We start from the raw sequence: 22,333 nt of genomic DNA, 5'->3' as shown, positions 1-22,333 counted from the left end.
TATATTATCATATAAGTATTTTTAATTGCTCGTCCATTCAAAATTACTTATTTTCAAGTTTTTTGGGAATTTTTTTAAACTTGTTTTCAATCTGAATACTTACAACATTCCTCTCTTTTCATGCATGTCCTTGATATATGAGGGAATAAAGAAATCCAAGCTAGATGCAACATCGAAGGATGGTAACATCTTTATGCATATGGTTGCAGTTCATGTGAATATTGTATAGACTGCAACGAGGATCAGTTATGAGCTCTTGTGAGCATTCACCTTATTCATGTATTTGTCGAGCTTCAACTTTGGAAATATGGACATCACATAAATCATGACCCTTGGGGTCCTAGGAGTTTGTGTGTTGTCTCATGTCATATTTGTATGAGTTTGTTGATTTCTTTTAAAGATTTCATAAAATGCTAGGATTCAAGTTGTTATGCTCCTTATCGCTCCTCCGCCTATTAATTAATTAATTCTATCGCACCCCCTCCCAAGTCACTCTCAATTAACCTATGCCTAAGTTGTTTAATTATGCATGCCCTCATCTCGCCCCTTTGCCTCCGATCGTCGCCCCTCTTTCATCCTTCACCTTTGATTGTCCCTCCTCTGCCATCTCCCCTCTCCTCTCTCCCTCGCCTCAGTGGCCTCCCCTCTGTCCTCTCTCCCTCGCCTCAGTGGCCTCCCCTCTCCGCTCATCTCTCTCCCCTCTTCCTCCATCTCCATCTCCATCTCCATCTCCATCTCCATCTCCATCCCGTCAGTCTTCTCTCCACTCTCCCTCCCCTTTCTCCCCTCTCCCATCTGTCTGCATCTCCCTCCCCCTCTCCCCCTCTTTGCTTCAACAACCCCCTCCCTGTCCCCCTCATATACTCCTGAAGATTCTGGATTTCTGAATGTCTCTCGAAACTTGGCATTGATTAGGCAACTACCTTAAGTTAATTTCACATCGCTCACTTACGTTAATTGGCCAGAGCGGGAGCTTATTAATTAATTAATACCTACAAAACATCGACTTGGGGGGCCTATGTAGTAGTTAAGTGCACCACTAGAGAAAGGTTGCCTGCAGCAAATCTAGTTGCTATTAGACTGACCTTGCAATAGCTAGCTAGCGACAAGGAGATTGATATTGTGCACTTTGCAACTCCTTTGGCTCAGTTCCTCCCATCCCTCACCTTTTTTTTGGCTCTCGTCCACATTGAAGAGGGAAACGGCGCTTGCTGTATAGTTTTTGCAATATCCAGCGAGCCTTTGCATCCTCCTCCCTCCATTTGAAGTTCACACAATGGTATAGTCCGGGATCTTCAGTTTTGACTCGTTATGCATTCAGTAGTGCTTTTGCCGGCCATCCTTTGCCTATTCATTCGTTCTTTAAATCTTCAGCTAAGCGTGCTTGCAATCGGCGGCTCACGGTTATGTGATTCACCAAGTTAATTTAAAGTAGCCACACAGTCTCAGCATAACACAATTCTAATAAAGTTATCATTTGATGCACACTGTGTGCTTGAAGATAGACATCTGCAGATAAATGGTAGCCTTGACGGCAGATTAGAAAATAGTATGGACCTGTCTTTGTTGATGTTGGCTGGAAGTTTTTTACCGGGATACAGGACTTGCTGATGTTGGCTGGAAGTTTTTTACTTCAATGACAAAAGAATATGGCATAAAACAAAGTCCACATCGTTTTGTTTGCATGGTTGGGACATGCGGGACAAATGAATGCTGGCTGACTAGTGGCAGCTCACTTCGCCTATATAAAGCCATATTGTGGGCACCTATTGCTGGTCTAAACCACAGCCAACCTACCCCCCTTATGGGCTGCTGGGCTTAATACCAGCCTCATGGCTCCCAAGGAGGGGCAGCTCATCGCATAAATCTGCAAGTGCCTGGTCCACGTAGATCCCCACGGGTCAGAATGACTCCAGCCGTCTTTGGAGTCGGTCTATCACATGCCCGTGACAAGATTGTCGTCTGGTCCTTCTAACATCGTAAACAACTGGGCCTGTTTGGAGAAGCCTCCATCGATCCACAACTCGAACTTGTTGGAGTCTTCGTTGCTAATCTTAAGGACAATCTTGCAGCCAGGTGTCAAAAGCCTCTGCAAGGAGTAGATTCCCGTCTGCGGGGAAGGCCTTCACCTTCCACTCTCCATTGAACTGAGAGCACCTGTACAACTTTTTAATCCCAAAGCATTGTACTAACATCTCCCAAAAAACACAACGAAAACACCTACCATGGATATTCAGTTTGGTGATGCTTGCCATTGAAGAAAGCCGGCTTTGTGCAAGTCTGTGCATAGGCTCCCCTCGGTGACTTCAAGTCTATCTTTTGCTCCACTCCTCTGTCTCTCATGAACACTGTAACTTCTGAGCAAGTCTGTGCATAGGCTCCCCTCGGTGACTTCAAGTCTATCTTTTGCTCCACTCCTCTGTCTCTCATGAACACTGTAACTTCTGAGTATGCAAATTGATCTCAGTGAAGCTGAACAGAACCAACTATTCAATATGGAAAGAAGCCATATGGTGGCCAGGGAGATTTGGGAGGTGACGAACAGCAGGGAGACAAAGCATGTTGGATGCCACATGTGAGATTGATATACTCGGTAGACCCAGAAAAAGTGGAGGAACCAGAAAAAGTGGAGGACATGGATCTTAAAGCATGCAATCGGGCTGCTCATGATCATTGGGACGACTGCGGATTCTGTGATACCACACATCAACTGGTGGACACATCACACGAGGCATGGAAGATCCTGCAAGATCTCTACGAGACCAGGAATACAAGGAGGATCATCATGCTTCAGAACCAACTATTCAACCTACAAATTGATGAAAAGGAATCAGCCCATGACTTCCTAGTGAAGGTAAGGGTTCTGAGAGAGTAGCTTAGAGCAATGGTCACAAGGTGGATAGTAATCAATTCACATACATTTCAGGAGCTCGGTCTGTTGGCGCTTCAAGAAGAAGATCAAATGAAGGTTTACAACAGGAAGGATGAGGACAATGGACATGAGAAGGCTTCTATAGCCAAAAAAAGGTGGCAAAGGGAAGCCACAAAAAATGAAAGATGCCAAGGGTGAGGACGGGGATACTTCTGATGGTGACAACAAGAAAAGAGAAAGAGCCAAAAGAAGTGCTTCTACTGTGGGTAGTATGCACCTTTGTGTGCTCCTGGAATACCCTTCTGCTGCATACAGCCACTCCTTTGCTTCCACCAGATGGCTGGTCTGCACCCTGGAGTTGACTAACAAATGCCCCCCCAAGGGGGCCCCAGACTGCCCGATCAGTCAGCTGGTCACCCAACTGCCTGACCAGTCTATTACTATGTACTTCTCCCTGCAGCTTAGAAATAGGCCCTGACCATTTCTGGCTCCTGTCTGTCTGCAGCCTGCGACTTATCCATGCTGCTGCGCTGTTTGCTCCAGCCTCTGCTAGTTCTCTGCAGTCTTACGCATTGCTCCATGACAGTCTGTACAGACTGCTGTGCTGCTGTGTGTGATCCTGTGCCTGCTGTTGACCAGGTGAGCTCTCTTGCTTGCAGCCATTCTCTTGCTGCTGTTGCTGCACATTCTTGCAGATTGTGCCGTCCATCTGGGCTCGTGGCTGTGCTCTTTCCAGCCTCATAGCCAGCCTAGGAAAGCTATCTTTGATGACCCCCAGGTGAACCCTAGCGAGGATTCGTGTCTGCTGCCCATGTGGCAGCCGTCTTGCTACAGCCTCAGTCCAACCCCCTACAGGTTCATCTACTACCCATATACATGGTGAGGTGTCAACCCTGAGCTCTGCTCAGTTGGGGGCTCACAGGTGGGGCATTGATCCTATTTCTCCAACACATAAGAGTGTCCATCCATCAAACAATCTATAACTATCTTCTATCTACATCTTTGATTTGGGAAAAGCATATGAGATGGTGGAATTTTCTTTCTATCTTCAGTTTTCCTATTCATCATATGCCAGGAAAGGACAATATTGTTGCAAATGTTTTATCATGAAGACCTTGCGCCGTTGTAAGTTCAGCATCTCATCCTGAAGTATTGGAAGTGATGAAAGATGCATATAAGGATGATTTTCACTTCCCTAGGATTTGGACAAAGTGAATTGAAGGTGGTTGGATATGGAGATTGTTGTATTTGGACGGTGGTTTTTGGATCCAGAAGAGAATTTGTTTGACTAGAGATGTACAAGAGAAAGTTACAGCTGAATGCCATGACCCACCTTTTTGTAGGACATAGAGCTATTTACCCCTCATCGATCTCTCCAGAAGGAATTCTATTGGCCATAGGAAAGGAGGATGTGTATCAGTTTTATGTTCTTGCTCGACCCATTAAAGCAAAGTATGATGCGACAAAGTCACAAGGATAATTTCAGCCTTTGCCAGTTCATATTGGTATGGACATTTTTCAAGGTTTTCCTAATCTGCTCAATGCCCTATCAGCTTTCTTTTCTAAGCACTCTTGCTTTAGAAATGATATTTTGGAGCGCTGCTGACCAATGCAGCCTATAAATAGGCCCTTGACAGGTGCCTATTGCAACCTTTCCAGGCCCTGCACCACCCTATAGACTTGCCCTAATGTAGGGCCTTTGTCTGGGCCTGTTTCAGCCCCACAGCCTGCTGCCCTAACTCTGGGCATATAGTTGGTCCTATGTGCTGACATAGATGATGGTGTTGGAAAGGTCACCTCCCCATCTGTAAGCGTGGGGGAGGGAGACCTAGGGCAGGATGTGCCCAACGGAAAAGAAAGAGAGGGGGATGCCACATGGGCAGCACCTCACGTCAAAGAAGAAAAAGCTACAGCCCAATAAAAAGGGGCCTGTGGGGTCGCTATTATGGCAGACTGGGGCAGGCCAGTTGGTCACTTCAAGGGGCCCTTTGGGCCTATAAAAGGAGGCATCCAGCCTATTCTTCACATCCAGCAGGTCAGCCATCAGAGGAGTAGATAGGAGCAGCTTACCCTCATCCTTTGGCCTACAACCAGGAGGTAAAGGAGTGCTGGAGGTGCTGCTGCAGACTTAGCTCACAAGGCTGAACCCTAGGCTGCCTACCAGGGTAGCTGGGTGCTGAGATCTGGACAGAGAGTCTACGTACGCTCGAGGTGGAGCACGTGGGCTCGAGTCTAGAGATAGCCGGCAGATAGGAGAAGTACCTTGTGGTAAGATCAGAGGACCACACCATTGGTGGGACTCTGGATCTATCTCTTTTGTATTGTGTCCATAGCTTTTGGACGGAAATATATTATTTTGGTGTCTTCTATATCTGGCTGGTTCATTGTCTATTGATGAGTCTGCACATCTATCCTATGCACATAAGTTTAAGAAGTTTGTGATTCCACACCCCACACACACACACTGTGCGAGCTCCTGGGCTATTCTATCAGTCTTCCGCTTTGCGTACCCTTTGTTGGTTGATTTCTAACATGTATCACAGCCCAAGTAGGAGGCTCACAAGTGTGGGAGCATGAAGGCAGGGACCTTGCTGAAGGACGACCCTGATTCAGAAGCTCTTGGGAATCGACTTCTACGATTGGAGGACAATGCCCTTGCGAGAAGGAGGGTCACTCGGGTTCAGTCAGGTGCGTTCAGAGTTTTGGTCTACTGAAGGTTGAGTTTGTTCAACTTTGCTGTGTGGTTTAGCAGCATAGATGTCGATCTCTTCATCCTCTTCAGCCCCTGCTCTCCCTTCCTCCTTCCCCAGATTTCTTTCTTTCACCATCCCTAACTGTCACGATCTGTGACGTATTCCTTTCTCTATATCTTAGACTTATGGATGGTTTGATGAATGGACACTTGTGGAAGGGTATGCCCTTTCGATGGGACACTTCCTATGAGGCACAACCCTTCACAAGAGACATTCTATTGAAGAGACACTCCCATTGTAATGTACCCTCTCATCAAGGGTCACACCCTTCACAAGGGGTACACACCTCTTCATGCACATACACTTTGGAGTACACACCTTTTTATGTGTGACTCTTCACTCTCTATATAAGAGAGGCCCAACTGTATGGATGACACACTGCAGACACTCAAGCAATACAAATATTCCTTGTTCTCTGCTATTTCAGTCTCCTTTCTATTCCTTAGCACATTTCTAAATATAGTAAATCTAGGATTTCTTACAGTGGTATCAAAGCAAATTTCGCTCCTGCCTATAGGAAATGCCCCCCACCTTCTAGCGCCTATCTGATACATCTCTTTCCGCTAGAAGGATATCCACGCACATTGTGCATGGAAGAGATGGAGAGAATGAGCGTAAAATTTTTTAGCGCCAACCCCACCTAAAGTCATTAGTGGCCTCTCCATCTCCCTCACATCATGAGTTGATGTGAATGGACACGACGAAAATCGTGTCGATGTGCTTGGGTTGTCCCAAAACCAAGGGACGCACCTTTTTCACCATCGGACGTATCTTTTGATAAAGGGTTTTGACTCCTCACCCAAGGGACACACCCCATTGTGGAAAAAAGGACACACCTTTTTGTGTAGGGACAGCCCTCTTTAAAATAGGGTTACAGCCCTTCATGAAATGGTACACCTATTCCAAGGGTCACACCCCTTAGAATAGGCACACCCTTTGGCACCAAGCACCAACTTACAAAAGGGTACCTAGAGGACCTAAAAAGGGCAACTAGCCCTACACCCAAGGCCAAACCCTAGACTACCCAAGGGTTCATTAAACCCACGTTTTAATTTTTTGGCAACTACCAACCAGCAAGGAAAAAGGGCGAAATTCAATCGCGATTTCATGTCAGCCTATTCCGCTCCAAAACAGCCGTACGTGATTCCCGCCTTCTCCTTTTCAAGCAGGCTGCACTTTCGTTTAGGCTTCCATCTGGCATACGCTAGATCGTTCTGCAGCAGCCAGTTCTTGTTGGTTCATCGCCATGATTATCTGTGACCAGCAGCCCTTGCTGCCCTTTTGATCTCGAATCAAACTAGCCTGGCCCCTGCTGCTCATCACACCACTTTTAGCCTGTGAACAGCGCTCTTTGCTGCCCTCTATTTCTGTCTAGCCAGGCCTGGTCCTGCTTCTATTATCCCACAGGTTTCAACGCAGGCCACTTTAATCAGGCCCGGATTTCAACGCAGGAGAAGTGCGCCAGCTCTCACGCAGTCTGAAAAACGACTCTGCCAACGTCCATCTGGCTCGAAAGTCTCGCCAGGTACCTGTTTCTTGTTCACACATCCACGTGGACTTGCAAGGACAGCTAGAAAAGGCCTGCAGATCACTGTCCGGAGGTCCATGTTTGCAACTAATTGGCAGATCTAATCTATGCCAGGTGGATTCTTTCCATTCTATTTCTAAGGATTCTCTTTCATATTGTTATTTGCCGCTCATTATCAAATTACAGCAAATGAAAGCCTCCTCCTTAAAGCATGGAAACCCCTGGTAATGCCCCAGTCCCTTCAAGGACACCTCAGGCATCATCTACCACACAATATCGTGTTGAGATTGCACAACCAGCCCATTTCAGAGCTTTTGCATCGTGGGTCTTTTGTGTCACGTGCCCTTCCAGTGACTTGGACCACATCCTATACCTTCTGCGTGAGGCACCTCAATTACATTACTTCCTCATCATAGTCCAGGTTGTGTTTCACAAGACACGTAGATACCCAGAACCCGATATTCCTCACGAGTTTGCTGTCCATCTTTGGAGAGACTTTTACCCCTCAGCTTCAACATCTCCAGGGTACTCTCCACCTCTTTCAGCTCCCAGATATCCTTCTGCACAGGTTGTACTTTCCCCAAGACAGTATTTACACTCTGAAGGCACTCCTTCTCCTGGATATCCTCCACTCCCAACAGCAGCTCCTTATTCCTTCTCAGATCCGTGGACTCTGCAACCTACCCCTGTACTCTCACGAGCAGTAACACCCACTTTGGCATCACCGGTGCTACCTCAGGCAGGACCTCCTTTGCCAGATTTCCACGGGTGGTTCCATCCTGCCTCGCTTGCCCCCTCAAACATGAGAAACCTTAGGGAGCAGCCCGGATCTTCTTCAAGGAATGGTACAAACTAGAGCGCAGGTTCGTGCTCTTCTCACAGGGACCTCAGATATGTCGCAACGCTCGCGTGCAACCTCTCCGGAGATCAGCGACTCAAGTCCAAAAAATACCCCTGAAGTCAACTTACAAGGTGAAGCACTACCTCAACTTCAAATTTCCCAGCTTCAGGACATCATCTCTGACTTGGTCCAGAAAGTCCAACAACTCCAAGATTCTCGCAGTACCATACATACAGAGGATGACGTGATGCCACCGGACGACTATGTGGACTCGTTCCCAACTGAGGTAGAAAACACTGAACTCCGTACCGCTTACTCCAAGCTTCCAAAACTAAAAGACTTGACATTAAACTTTCGAAAGCCTACACTGGTCAACAAAATCGCCGAACAGTTGACCAATGGCTCACAAAAATGCGCATGTACTTTGATACTGTTGACCTCATTGAAGGCAAAAAGATTGCCTTGGCAGCCTCCCTCCTCAAGGATACAGCTTTCCTATGGTGGCAACGACGCTTAAAGGACAGCAAAAGTGTATTAACTTGGGAATGTTTTGAACACGTGCTCCGTAAGCAGTTCTGTCATGTGCATGGTGTACCTAGGGTTGGATAGCAGGTGAACGTGGGCTAGTAGATAGCATAGGGCTGGATGGCTAATTTTAGCCGAGATTGCTATATATAGAGATTGATTCATATATAGTGCTCGCTTTATATGGAGGGAGCTATTCATAGCATTGTGCTATCTATAGCGGGTTTCCTTCTATATAGAGGGAGGGCCAGTGCTATTGTGTAGATCAGTTGAGCACTCCTCAACTGATGGATGGGGCTTGGACCCAGGCCGAGACTCTAGCCATCTACATGGCGGATCATAGGTGGTGCATCGAAGGTCCTCTGGACGGGCTCAGGTGGTATGGGACACCTGGGTTAGATACGGGCCTATGGATGAGTCGAGCTGTAGCCCATGTGCTCGGGGGTGGTCGGGAGGATCGAGGCCCCTACGCTATGATTCTGGTTGTATCGAGGACGAGATTCTAGATTAGTGATAGGGTCAAATCCTATGGGGTCGTGTCAAGCAACATACTACTGGCCTCAAATGAAAAGTGACGTCATCAAAATGGTTACATCTTGCTTATCTTGTCAACAAATGAAAGCAAGCCGACGACTTCCAGTAGGACTTTTTCAGCCTCTTCCAGTTCCAACTGAAAGGTGGGAAAGTATTTCCATGGATTTCATTACCACACTACCACGATCTTCTCGAGGTAGCACTCAGATTATGGTAATTGTTAATCGATTGTCCAAAATGGCACACTTTGTTGTTTGCAAAAGAAGTGCACAGGCTCCGGACATCGCCAAACTCTTCATACAACACATCTTCCGACACCATGGATTGTCCAAGAATATCGTATCCGATAGAGATCCTAAGTTTACTAGTCACTTTTGGATTTCACTGTTCGAATCTTTGGGTACAATTCTACTGTTCAGTTCCGCCTACCACCCAGAATCAAATGGCCAGACTGAAAGAGTCAACCAAGTTTTGGAAGAAATGCTTCAACATTATATTCAGTCACGCCTAGCAGCTTGGGAACAGTGTCTACCACTCCTTGAGTTTGCTTATAATAACTCTTTTCATAGTGCCATCAGCATGACTCCATTCCAACATTCCAAGCAGCTTATGGACACACTCCGATTGTACCAACTAATTTTGTACTTCAACATCGAGTGGCCCTAGCTGATCAGCTGGTTCAAGGAATGCAAGACATTCTACTCCAAGTCAGGGATCATATGCGAAAAGCGCAAGAGCGGTATCAACGGTCTGCCAACAAACATAGACGTCACCTGGAATTTGACATTGCTTCACATTGCTATAAGACGGTTAAGTCTGTGTTTCCTAAGTTGCAACCAAGATACTATGGACCTTTCTGGATCGCCACGAAAAATTCACCTTTAAGACACAAATAGGAATTACCACCATCATGGGGTAAAATCCATCGGACATTTCATATTTCTTGGCTAAAGACGTACATTCCAGGCGATGAAGCAGTTCCTCCTGCAGGTGATTATGTCCCAGAAACCGAAGACGATTATGTTCTCCTTATTCCTGAGCGTATTCTGGACCATCGATAGCGAGAGACTCGACATCGACTTATCACGGAATTCCTTGTTCTTTCGCGAGATTTGGATGACTCCGACGCTACTTGGCAATCTGATGAAGACTTACAACAATAGCCCGACATTTTACAGTAGTATTTTCAGAATTTACCGTGATATTTTTTACATCAGTTCATTATCTCCACTAGGGTCTTATTTTGAGTGGGAGGGGATGTCACGATCTGTGACTTATTCCTTTCTCTATATCTTAGACTTAGGATGGCTTGATGAATGGACACTTGTGGAAGGGTATGCCCTTTTGACGGGACACTTCCTATGAGGCACAACCCTTCACAAGAGACATTCTATTGAAGAGACATTCCAATGTACCCTCTCATCAAGGGTCACACCCTTCACAAGGGGTACACACCTCTTCATGCACATACACTTTACACACCTTTTTATGTGTGACTCTTCACTCTCTATATAAGAGAGGCCCAACTGTATGGATGACACACTACAGACACTCAAGCAATACAAATATTCCTTGTTCTCTGCTATTTCAGTCTCCTTTCTGTTCCTTAGCACATTTGTAAATATAGTAAATCTAGGATTTCTTATACTAACTTTGGAGAGTCTGGGAAACTAGATGGATCAAATTACACGATTTGGAAGGTAAAGATCTGGAGTCATTTAGTGGCTCGAAAGTTGTGGAAATTGACAATGGGAGTGGAGGCGAAGCCAGAGGATATGGTGAAGAAGGAGGGGAAGATACTCATGCCAGTAGACGGAGAGGAGCTCGAAGCTTGGGAAGACAGAGATGCCCATACCTTGGCATTGATCACAGGGACTATGACGGGCTCTGTGCTTCCTCACATCCAAATGGTCGACACGTCAGTAGAGGTGTGGACCATTATGAAGGATCTATACGAGACAGACAACACATCCCAAATCTTGCTTCTTTAGCTTCAGCTCTACAACCTTGATATGGATGAGGTAGATTCGGTATATGACCACTTGACGAAGGTCAAGGTGGTGAGGGATCAACTGGCATCAGTTGGTCAGAAGGTGGACTCGTGCCAGTTGGCCTTGATGGTACTGAGAAAGCTACCTCGGAGTTTCAAAAGCTTGACAACAGGACAGAGGACCAAACCTCTTACTTTTGAGGAGTTGGTCCATTATTGCTATAGGAAGAAGCTAGGGAGAAGCTCTACAACAACGACAAAGACAACAAGGCGTTGCTGGCGAAGGATTACGCTGGCAAAGGGAAGGGCAAGCCTAACGGTGGCAAGTCCAAGAAGGATGACTTTGATGACGAGGACACTTCCAAGAGGGAGCAGAAGAAGAAGTGCTTCTATTGTGACACGCAAGGCCATTTTGCGAAGGATTGTAGAAAGAAGGCGGCGGATCAGAAGAAAAAGAGGAAGGAGTCCGACTTAGATTCAGAGGGTGACACAAAAGCCAAAGCAAGTGTGGTAATCGAAGAGTTGTTCTTGGTGACATCTCCGTGTGTTACTGAGGTCAGATATGCCAACCTAGAAATCAGAGTGATGATGTTTGACATTGAGATGTGGGTCGACGAGGAGTCAGAAGCCTTTGTGAAGGTGATGGATAGCACGTAGTGCTTGATATCTTCCAGAGGTGTGTGGCTATTGATACTGACACGAGGGATTCCATGGAGTGCGTTGGGGTTTCATGTTCAAATGGATGTTGTACTTCAGAAGGGGACAGTACAGGATTACACAGGCTATTGGTATGTGCGTCAATGAGGTGCATGATTTGCTTTCAGAGCAAGCAGATAGGTAATACGACGATCTGGTATGTACTTGAATAACTAAATTTGAGCCTTTATAGCATGCTGTGGAGAGACTCTGCTCTTCATTTGTCTCAGGTAATGTGAGATCGGAAGGAATTGGTCTTCTTCAAAGGCAAAAGGGGAAGTGTGGGTGCTTCTTCAAATCTCAGACACAGATTGCTAGAAGGTGATGGACAAGGTGTACTGAAGCCAGAAGAGTAACTGCTTGAGAGCTCACTGAGAGTTCATGGTCCAGGTTATCTGGGGATATTCATTTGTTGCGGACCTTGCCAAAGGAAGGACGGGTTGAAACAGACCCTCAGAGCATGGTGCCTGGAAGACTCCAGGTTGTTCCTCAATATGAGGGGGACAATTGGAAGATCGTGGTATTTGGATTGCTCGAGTTCGAAGCCGGGAACATGACTAAAGGTGGTGGTGCTATGACACGTCCCAACACTCCTAAAACCTCTGATCTGCAAGCAAACACAAGAACACACACAACATGAGAAACTGAGCAGGCTGCTCACCACCCAACCATGACATCTACGGGATGTGATCTCGAATCAGGAGATGTCCCCTCCGAGCCACGAGCTGAGCTACTGGCACGTACTCCCAACCAGATCCTAACCAGCCTGGTGTCCCATACCACTAGGTGGTGCTGTGAAGCCTGGGATCTGTTACTGGGCCTTGGGCTACGCTATGATGCAGGCGTGCGTCCGTGACTCAATCCAGGATCAGACCTAGCACCTGGGAACGAACTTTGCTCCCATCGGCTCCCTGAGAATTGAACCCCTAGGCCCCTTTTATAGACTCAGGCCCCAAGCGCCAAAAATAGCGAAGATCCCTAACTGGTGCGTACCCTTGCCACTCAACCCGAGAATCAAGCCTGCCTAGCTCTAAGCCTCCGCAGGCTACCTAAGCTAGTCTTGTGTACCCAGTACACATCAGATACCAATCGGTGTACATGACATACTTCCCCTCCTCTAAGAACTCACTCCTGAGTTCACTAAAAAACCCGAAAATGTTCTCTGGAGGTTTTGTAATGTCTCCCATGTTGCATCCTCCTCAACACGATCCTTCCACTTGATCTTGTATTCCGTGATAGTTCTATTTCGAATCTGCCTTTCACGAAATTCAAGAATACACTCAGGTTCGTGTGGAATAAAAGTCAAATCTGCAACTTCTATTATCTCGTGAGGAGAAACAAGTTGATCATCCGCACCCAAGACTTCTTTTAGTCTACTGACATGAAAGACTGGATGTACTTTAACATCAGGAGGCAATTCTAGTTGATATGCAACTGGTCCAATTCTTTTAATAACCTTGAATGGACCACAGTATTTGGGGGATAATTTCGGAACCAAACCAGTACTTAGGCTCTTGGATTCCTTGGGAATTCGCAAATATACCATTGTTCCTACAGAGAACTCTCTAGGTGAACGATGTCTATTAGCATAAAATCTGTCCCGATCTTGGGCACTTCTAATAGACTCCTTGGCAAACTGCAACATTTCCAGCATGTCTTGCAAGAAGGTCTTTGCAGCATCATTTTGGATTCCCTATAACCCAACCATAACTGGTGACTTAGGTTGAAACCCGTACATAAGCATAAAGGGACTGTAACCAGTACTCGAATGCTTTGCACTGTTATAAGCAAATTCTATCATAGGTAGATAATCTTCCCATAAAGACTGTCTCTTAGATACATATGCCCGAAGCATATCTTCAACCAATTGGTTAACCTTCTCTGTACTGCCATCGGATTTTGCATGATCTGAGGAACTCATACTTAGAGTAGTTTCTAACTTCTCAAAAACAAGTGTCCAAAAGTTACTTGTAAACTTTGAGTCTCTGTCACTGACTATGTTAGAGAGTAAACCATACAGCTTAAACAAGTGGTCCACAAGCTCATCCTATAAGGTGGAACACTAATAGGTTGAGCCCCAGGTACTAAGTCTATGCGATGATCTACTGCCCGTTCTGGAGATAAACCTTCCGGCAGTTGAGCAGGGAATACATTCTTGAAATCATCTAACAACGTTCTCAATTCTCGGTGTTCAAAGACACTTAAATCATTCTTGTTATTTACAGAGACAATAAATGACGAAAGCGGAATCAAAACACACTGATAGACATCATAATGAGAAGTGTTTAATATATTCCGAAGCTGCATCGCAGATACGATAGGTCCGTGAGAAGAGGGAATATTATCACACTGAATACAAAATTGGGTGTCTTTATCCAAAAAAGAAAGGGTATGTTCCTTCCATCCAATCCGAATATCGTGGGTTTTAAACCACTCTATTCCGATTAACAAGTCCACATGCTCCAAGTGCATAACATAGCACGTAAGAGCCACTGTGTATTCTTGAATCCGGATAGAAAGTGCTTCAATCTTGCGATCCCAAAACTGCTTCCCAGCTGGAAGCTGCACCTCATAGGTGTGATCGCTAGGTATCGTGGACAGCCCCATCATCTGCACAAATTTGTAATTAACAAAGTTGTGAGAGCTGCCCGGGTCAAAGAGAATGTGAACTCTTTGGTCCCTAACTTCTCCATAAACTCGGAAAAGATCATGGGAACCAAATAATGAAGTATTAAAAGTGCAATTACAAGAAAGTGGGCAGGTAATGACATTTACAGAAATACATGTCATCGCGGCTTGATTAGCTCTCTTGGCTTTGGTACCCGGACCCGCCTGAAGCTTCGGTCCCAGTGCTTGCTTTTGGTTCTTGCGCTTAGGACAATCATTCTTAGTGTGGCCTCGCTCCTCGGAGAAGAAGCAACGTCCTTCCTTCTTCAGTTTCAAGGTACGAAGGAAACGGGCTCGACCATTCTTTGCCTGAGTCAAGTGTTTCTTGGAGGCGTTGTCTATAGACTTCGTCTCCCCGGTACCGGTGGTAGACTGGAAGAACTTCCGTTTGTTCTTCCCACTCGTGTCGGAAACTGTGGTTCCCTTTGCACTGGCCATGGTATCATCATAAATACGCGTGTAATTCATGGCCTCTTGCAACGTGGTACACTCGTTGTTCTTGATTTGTAACTTGTAGGAGTCAGGGAAACCATCCGCAAAGAAACCTAACAAGGTCACTGGATCCATCTTTGTAGCTCTGGTCTGCAAATCTCGAAACCTCTGAAGATAAACTTCAAAAGTCAAGTTCAGCTTTGACATATCGAGGGCTTTGAGCTTGCCTACGATATCGTAATCTTCCTCCTTCTTCAGAAACTCTTTCTTGAAGATCCCTTTGAAATCTATCCATGTTGCAAGCTTGGGTTGGAGTTCCTTCCACCACAATAAAGCCTTTCCTGACATAAACCCGGTTGCAAGCTGTATTTTCTTGTCATCTGGATAAGGGTGAAACTGGAAGTGTACTTGCCACTTGTGCCACCAAGTGTCAACAACCTCCTTGGTACGAGACTTTTGATCTCCGGGAAAAGGTTCTGGAGTGATGTTCGGACCTAACACTGAAGCCATGGCATCCACACGCGTGAGCGCCTGGACAGTGCTAGTCAAAAGTGTGAGTGTAGTTTGAATCCCTTGGAGTTGCTGCGTCAACCTCGTTTGATTCGCGTTCACTTGCTCAAACTTTCCATCAAGAGCAGTCGTGAATTCACTGAAGGCTTTCTTCGTAATCAGATCGTCGTAGAGACCCTGGTCATCCTCCGTAGGGTAGTTCAAATCGTGGTCACCCATCGCAAACTCAGGATTTACAGAATCAGCCATGACTGAAATCTGATCTGAAAAAAGGAGTGAACTTAGAGAAGTGACAGGTCGGATCGAAGCTTGAAGGAGAGTGGAGCAGAGGAAAAAACTGTCCCGAGAGGAGGTGACGAAAGAAGAGAAGCTGGCCAAAGAGAAGGGGTACAAAGCTGAAAAAAGGAGTGAACTTAGAGAAGTGACAGGTCGGATCGAAGCTTGAAGGAGAGTGGAGCAGAGGAAAAAACTGTCCCGAGAGGAGGTGACGAAAGAAGAGAAGCTGGCCAAAGAGAAGGGGTACAAAGCTGACGATCAGCTCGAGTAGGTGAACCCGGAGACTCCCCCTGCTGGTTCCGCTGCTGGCTGTACCGTACGGTTATCTGCTGCAAGCCGTACCTAGGTGACGAAAATCCGCTAGGGGTGTGGAGGGGTCTTCTTGCGCACACTATCATAAGCTGTGGCTGAGCTTAGGATCTCGCCAGGCTATAAAGGAGAAGGTGCAGCTATTTTAGAAAGCTATGCTTTCTAAAAAAGCCCACCCTCCCAACTTGGAGGGTCGATGCTTTTTTTAGCATGTCCACCCTCCCAAACTTGGAGGGTTGGTGCTTTTCTCGTGTCAGCCTCCCCGAACAGCAGCCTGGCCGAATCCTGCTCCAGCCTATGGCACACCCCTCTACACGCACCTACCTGCATCACCTAACCACTGCGCAGCCTTGACCAAAACACGGAATCCCCTAGGTTCCCCTCAACCCTTCACCTACCCAACAGCCCCTCTCACGCCTCTCCTCCAATCCTCTCCACTCTCTCCTAGCTACACCTCACACCCTCTCTCACCTAACTCTTCAACAATCTCGAATTCATCCTCACTCTCTTCTTCCTACCTTTTCCCTAAATCTTGACCACTTTCCATAATCGACGGACCAAACAAGAACTTGCAGCATAAATTTCGAAATTAGGGCATACCTGGAGGAACAAATCGTCCAAAATTCTTGGAACAGAAGTTCCTACCTCAGGAGCTGGCTCTGATACCAACTGACACGTCCCAACACTCCTGAAACCTCTGATCTGCAAGCAAACACAAGAACACACACAACGTGAGAAACTAAGTACGCTGCTTACCACCCAATTATGACATCTACGGGATGTGATCCCGAATCAAGAGATGTCCCCTCCGAGCCACGAGCTGAGCTACTGGCATGAACTCCCAACCAGATCCTAACCAGCCTGGTGTCCCATACCACCAGGTGGTGCTGTGAAGCCTGGGATCTGCTACTAGGCCTTGGGCTACGCTATGATGTAGGCGTGCGTCCGCGACTCAATCTAGGATCAGACCTAGCACCTGGGAACGAACGTTGCTCCCATCGGCTCCCTGAGAACTAAACCCCTAGGCCCCTTTTATAGACTCGGGCCCCAAGCGCCAAAAATAGCGAAGACCCCTAACTGGTTCGTACCCTTGCCACTCAACCCGAGAATCAAGCCTGCCCAGCTCTAAGCCTCCCCAGGCTACCTGAGCTAGTCTTGTGTACCCAGTACACATCAGATACCAATCCGTGCACATGACATGCTAGGAGGTGCTACCAAAGATGGACCTGTGTGCCAGGATGGTGTGGTCAAGCGGAACCAGGCCCAGAGGAGCAGGAGCCACTAGCTGAAAAGCCAGTAAAAGATTTCGACATCGAAATGTTCTAGAGGACTACGACTAGGGAGTTACTGGAGCATCATCATTGACGTGTTGGCATTGGGCCGAGATGTGTCGGTGAGAGGGGTTTTGGAAAGGTCACCTCTCCATCTGTAAGCCCCCATATGAGGAGAGCATGGGGGAGGGAGACCTAGGGCAGGATGTGCCCAAGAGAAAAGAAAGAGGGGGCTGCCACATGGGCAGCACCTCACATCAAAGAAGAAAAAGCCATGGAACCCAGGAGGCAAGGATTGTGGGCAGATGTGTGCCCTACAGCAGGTGGCGGGGCAGCACATGAGCTTGGCAAAGGCGCAAAACATGGCGGCTGTCTACAGGCCGGGACGCAAGTAGTACGGCAGCATGTCGGATCCATGCGCAGGGATACGACCTGCAAGAAGGTCCTGAAGGTGGCCTGGCAGCAGCACAGAAGTTGCAGGGAAGGGAGGGGCTGCGGTGGGCAGCACCTGCCCTTATATAGGGCCAGGAAACTGGTGGGCCACATAGGCCAGCCCACAGCCCCATGCATAGAGGGGAGTGGGAGGGGGCTTGTACACAAAACAAGGGGGGCTGGGCCCCCATTTCAAGGCAGGGAGCAAACAGCCCTAGAGATGTGCCCACAGCCCAATAAAAAGGGGCCTGTGGGGTCGGTTTATGGCAGACTGGTCGGCCATATTAGGGCAGGCCAGTTGGTCAATTCAAGGGGCCTATAAAAGGAGGCATCCAGCCTCATTCTTCACATCCAGCAGGTCAGCCATCAGAGGAGCAGATAGGAGCAGCTTACCCTTATCCTTTGGCCTACAACCAGGAGGTAAAGGAATGCTGGAGGTACTGCTGCAGACTTAGAGCTCACAAGGCTGAACCCTAGGCTGCCTACCAGGGTAGCAGGGTGCTGAGATCTGGACAAAGAGTCTACATACGCTCGAGCTGGAGCACGCGGGCTCGAGTCTAGAGATAGCCAGCAGATAGGAGAAGTACCTTGTGGTAAGATCAGAGGACCACACCAATGGTGGGACTCTGGATCTATCTCTTTTGTATTGTGTCCAGAGCTTTTGGATGGAAATATATTATTTTGGTGTCTTCTATATCTGGCTGGTTCATTGTCTATTGATGAGTCTGCACATCTATCCTATGCACATAAGTTTAAGAAGTTTGTGATTCCACACCCCACACGCACACTGTGTGACTCCTGGGCTATTCTCTCAGTATTCTGCTGTGTGCACCCTCTGTTGGTCGATTTCTAACAGATGGGTGGCCCACGTAGCTGCCCTAAAGCAAATGCAATAAGGAGATCTGTATTCTGCCCATGTGGTAGCCAATCTGATGCCCACATGGCAGCCCTAAACCAACCTCCTTTCTACCATCCTGCACTGTTTGTCATCCTCCCCCGTGTCCTCATATGGACCCTCACAAGTGGGGTGGCAACCATAATATTCCAACATTCTCCTGTCAGTTGAGGACATATATTTCATTACTTGTGCACATGTTTCACATGTCAACTAGGCTGTATATTATCAGAGAGTACTCTCAACAAATATTTTATATGACTCATTAATTGTGTGCTGCTGTTTCTTTTTCTCTCATAGTGCTTTAACGTTGTTCAATATGTCTCAAGGACAGAAAATCATTCATAGATGACAGAATATGGTAACAGAATTTGCTCAACTTGTTCAGGCTTTGGTTCCAATATTTCTCCATTACATTGTTGACAGAAGGGATGTCTCACGGGCTTGTAAATGTACGATCTGCTAGGCACAAGTGATGGGTGAGGAGCAAAGGTTAGAGGAGGAAGAACATGAAGGTGTAACGAAGGCTATCAATGTTAAGGTCCTGCTATTTGCAAGGGCCCGGGAGATTGTTGGTATGTCTCAGACCATTCTTCAAATGGAGGCTGGCTGTTCAATCACAGCCTATGATTGTGTACAGAAGCTTATAACTCAATTTCCTGGCCTGCAGCAGATTGGTGCTTGTATGATTGTTGCCCTCAATCAAGAGTATGTAGATGACTCTGTAATAGTTACGGATGGTGATGAGTTGGCTTTAATACCACCTATCAGCGGGGGCTAATTGCGCTCGAGTAGGTTTGTGAAATTTTAATTATGTCTGAAATTGAACAAGGACAAGAGTCTTGATCACTTTTTATTATCTACTGTGGTCCATAGATTTGATTTCAAAGTGGACAGTTAAATTTAGCCTGCATTAGAACATTCTGGTTTGTTGTTTTCATGAGTTTGTGATTCTAAGCATGTTAATTGATGAAAATCTGTCTCGCTTCAATATTCGTATGTTACTGCTAGCCCTTCCTTGGAGAAGTCTTCCCTTGGCCTCTGGATAAGTGGTAAAAACTGAGCATGTTGGTATGTGTATCAATGCATGAATGCTTCAGTGCTAATACATTGGACCGCACCTACTTTTGGGTGATGATGGGACAGAGATGTCATAGATGCTGACGCAAACGACCATCTACACTATGGATGACACAGTCCATGGTTTAAATATTTTATGTAGATTCTTGTGAAGTTAACTGTGTCTCTTGTTTGTTTATAATGCTTAATCTAAGGACTTTCATTGATACATCGAATTAGAAGCTGGGTCCTATGTGTATATTTTATCGGGGAAAATTAAACCATGATAAGTTTGAGATTCAATTTTGAATGATAGAAGGGAAGCCACATATCAGTGTCGAGCTTTGCATGGAGTGTTGGGGGTGGGTGCAGGTAAGGAATATTGGAGGGAAGGAGGGGAGTGTGGCAAGGGGCAGAAGAGGACTTCATTTCTTTCTTGGGAGTTTGGCTTGGCCATATTGGCCAAGTTAGGTCACCATGTTCTCATCCTCAAGGTTGTAGGGTTTGATGTGATTCACATGCTCCATCTTGACGTCCTCTTCTAAATGCAGGTACCAAGAAGGGCTCTTTTATGAATTGGGGAATCTCAATGGAAAGACCAATCCTAAAGTGGGTGGGTCCTAAGGGGACAAGGAGAGTAGTCATGGATCCCTTGACCAACCAAAGCCAAAGTCAGGCAAACGAAGTGGATTTGTGAATGGGTCAGAAGACGGCTAAAACCACAAAATGGTAGTCATAGCAAAAAGAATCTCAATGATGAGAAAACCACAAAATGGGCCATTGAAGTCACACCACTATGTCCATTGGAAGCGCATGATGTGACTTGGAACATGATACTGTAGGATATACATAGACCAAGCTTTTGTTGTGAAGCCTTGGGCATGTGTTGATTTTTGTGTCGTTATCTAAAAGAAATTTCTTAGACCTTAAGCACCCATTTAGAAGGATCTTCTTAGACTGTACTTTCTCAAATTTCATTGACTATTAAGCCTTGTCACAAGCCAAGGTAAGCTTGATAGGATAGCAATGCATAGGACTAGTGGAGCAATAATGAAGATGCATTGAGTGCCTCCCTCAAATTACTTCATGACTTATTGTTATACACACCGGCAAATCTTGGCATTGATCCTTAGAGAAAAATATGTCTTGAATAGGTGTGCTAGCCCTTAGACTAGACCTTGTGTTGGTTTGGAACTTACAGGGTCACCAACGAGGTTGTAAGAACGATCTAGGTACACAATCATAGTGTGTTGTGAGTTCATGGCATGAAGTCAGGTAGGCTTGGAGAATGGAGATATATTTGAGGGAAGGAGGGAGGTTTGTTAAGGGGCGAAAGACGACTACCTCAATTTACGCGAAAGACGACTACCTCAATTTACGTAGCTTGTATGATGTCCCCAACCAACCAGCCCTAGACTTATCACATTCACCTCGGCCTACCACTTGCACTCTATTCACTAGAGGTAGTGTCAAGGACGCAGTATTGAAGCTTCATAACGGTCGAGCAAAAGATCATGAGGGGCTATGCACTGAGTTTATTGAATATGGGATTAATGTCTTGGCCCCGATCCTCGCAAGGCTTTTCAATGATGCAGTTTGCCTTGGCTTCCCACACACATGGGACCCTCAATACCATCACGCCCATTCACAAGGTAGGAGATCCCATGAGCCTGGAAAACCAGAGGACCATCATGATTGGGCATGTCATGTCCAAATCTATGTCAGTACTTGACGCAGAGGTCAACAGATTTGTAGAGATGCAGGGGTTAGGGCCGAGGGCTAGGAAGGATTTTGACGTGATCATGGGACTATGGATCACATACTTGCACTCAGGGGGATCATAGAGGAGTGAAAACAAAGAGTATACTGCTGCTTTTTGGATTTCCACAAAGCTTGTGACAGGGTCCCATGAGCTTGCGTCATTAGGCGCCTATAGACACGGGGGTGTGAAGGAGATCATATGGGCTATTATGGCACTCTATGAGAAAGTCTCAGGCAAAGTTCGGATAGGTATTGGATGGATAGATGAGATTATGAGCACCATTGGGGTCAAACATGGTTGCCCACTGTCACCAACCTTGTTTGGCCTCTGCATAGACGAGGCCAAGGCCTTTATGGGATCAGTGGGAGGGGTTGATTGCTTTCTCGCCGTCGTTGGCACACTAGTTCAGATACTATTATATGCGGATGATGTGGTTCTGATCTCCTCATTTGCTAAGGGCCTCCAACGACATTTGGATGCACTACAGGTTTTCTATGAGTCACATGATCTGAGGTCAACCTTGGCAAGACCAAGGTAATGATCTTCAACACATCTCGACCCGTCATGTGTAGTGAGCAGTTCACATTTGATGGACCACGGGTTGAGATCGTCTTCTTTGGCCGGATTTTCATGATGAGACTAGCAATGCAGGCCCGTTTGAGCCGGGGATATGCCTCACTTGCTCGCTTGGAGAGATAGTGCTTCCACTCACACTTTCAGGACCCTCGGACCAAGGCTCTTCTTTTTGACTCCTTGGTTCGACCAATAGGCAAGCACGGTAGCCCTTTTCGGGGGCCGGATCTCTCAAACATAGACTGTGATTGGGTGGAGTGATTATAGATCCTCTTGCTCTCGCGGATGATCCGAAGCAAGCCATTAGTGCACAACACATCATTTGGGCCGAGTTCAACGCATCCCCACTGTAGCTAGATGCAGCGTTCTAGACCATTACGTGTCTACATCACGTTAGATAGTACGGGT

General features: G+C 46.5%; 2 protein-coding genes across 7 annotated transcripts; one reads left to right on the top strand and one right to left on the bottom strand.

Moving 5' to 3' along the window:
* The first annotated feature begins 731 nt into the window (after positions 1 to 731).
* Positions 732 to 19,453, top strand: CNX7 (co-factor for nitrate, reductase and xanthine dehydrogenase 7). 6 transcript variants are annotated; one of them, XM_087376171.1, is made up of 2 exons: positions 732 to 750; positions 18,958 to 19,453. In XM_087376171.1, the coding sequence occupies exon 2, from the start codon at positions 19,007 to 19,009 to the stop codon at positions 19,310 to 19,312; it is 306 nt and encodes a 101-aa protein (XP_087232297.1). In that variant the 5' UTR covers positions 732 to 750; positions 18,958 to 19,006; the 3' UTR covers positions 19,313 to 19,453. The 6 variants fall into 6 exon arrangements, with proteins under 6 accessions (XP_087232297.1, XP_087232295.1, XP_087232293.1 ...); XM_087376169.1 differs by lacking the exon at positions 732 to 750 and adding an exon at positions 1,029 to 1,279 and having other exon boundaries at positions 18,920 to 19,453; XM_087376167.1 differs by lacking the exon at positions 732 to 750 and adding an exon at positions 1,030 to 1,279 and having other exon boundaries at positions 18,998 to 19,453.
* LOC147900857 (uncharacterized) lies at positions 7,051 to 15,597 on the bottom strand. Its single transcript, XM_087375670.1, has 3 exons — positions 15,586 to 15,597; positions 14,769 to 15,459; positions 7,051 to 7,154 (listed from the first exon to the last, which is right to left on the bottom strand). The coding sequence occupies exons 1-3, from the start codon at positions 15,595 to 15,597 to the stop codon at positions 7,051 to 7,053; spliced, it is 807 nt and encodes a 268-aa protein (XP_087231796.1).
* Positions 19,454 to 22,333: the final 2,880 nt, after the last annotated feature.

This window comes from Dipteris shenzhenensis, chromosome 6 (genome assembly GCF_047967505.1).
Source record: "Dipteris shenzhenensis isolate YYH24624 ecotype China chromosome 6, Dip_SZ_1.0, whole genome shotgun sequence".
Taxonomy (NCBI): domain Eukaryota; kingdom Viridiplantae; phylum Streptophyta; class Polypodiopsida; order Gleicheniales; family Dipteridaceae; genus Dipteris; species Dipteris shenzhenensis.
The sequence above is the reverse complement of the archived record's forward strand: the minus strand, read 5'-3'. Positions and strand labels throughout refer to the sequence as shown.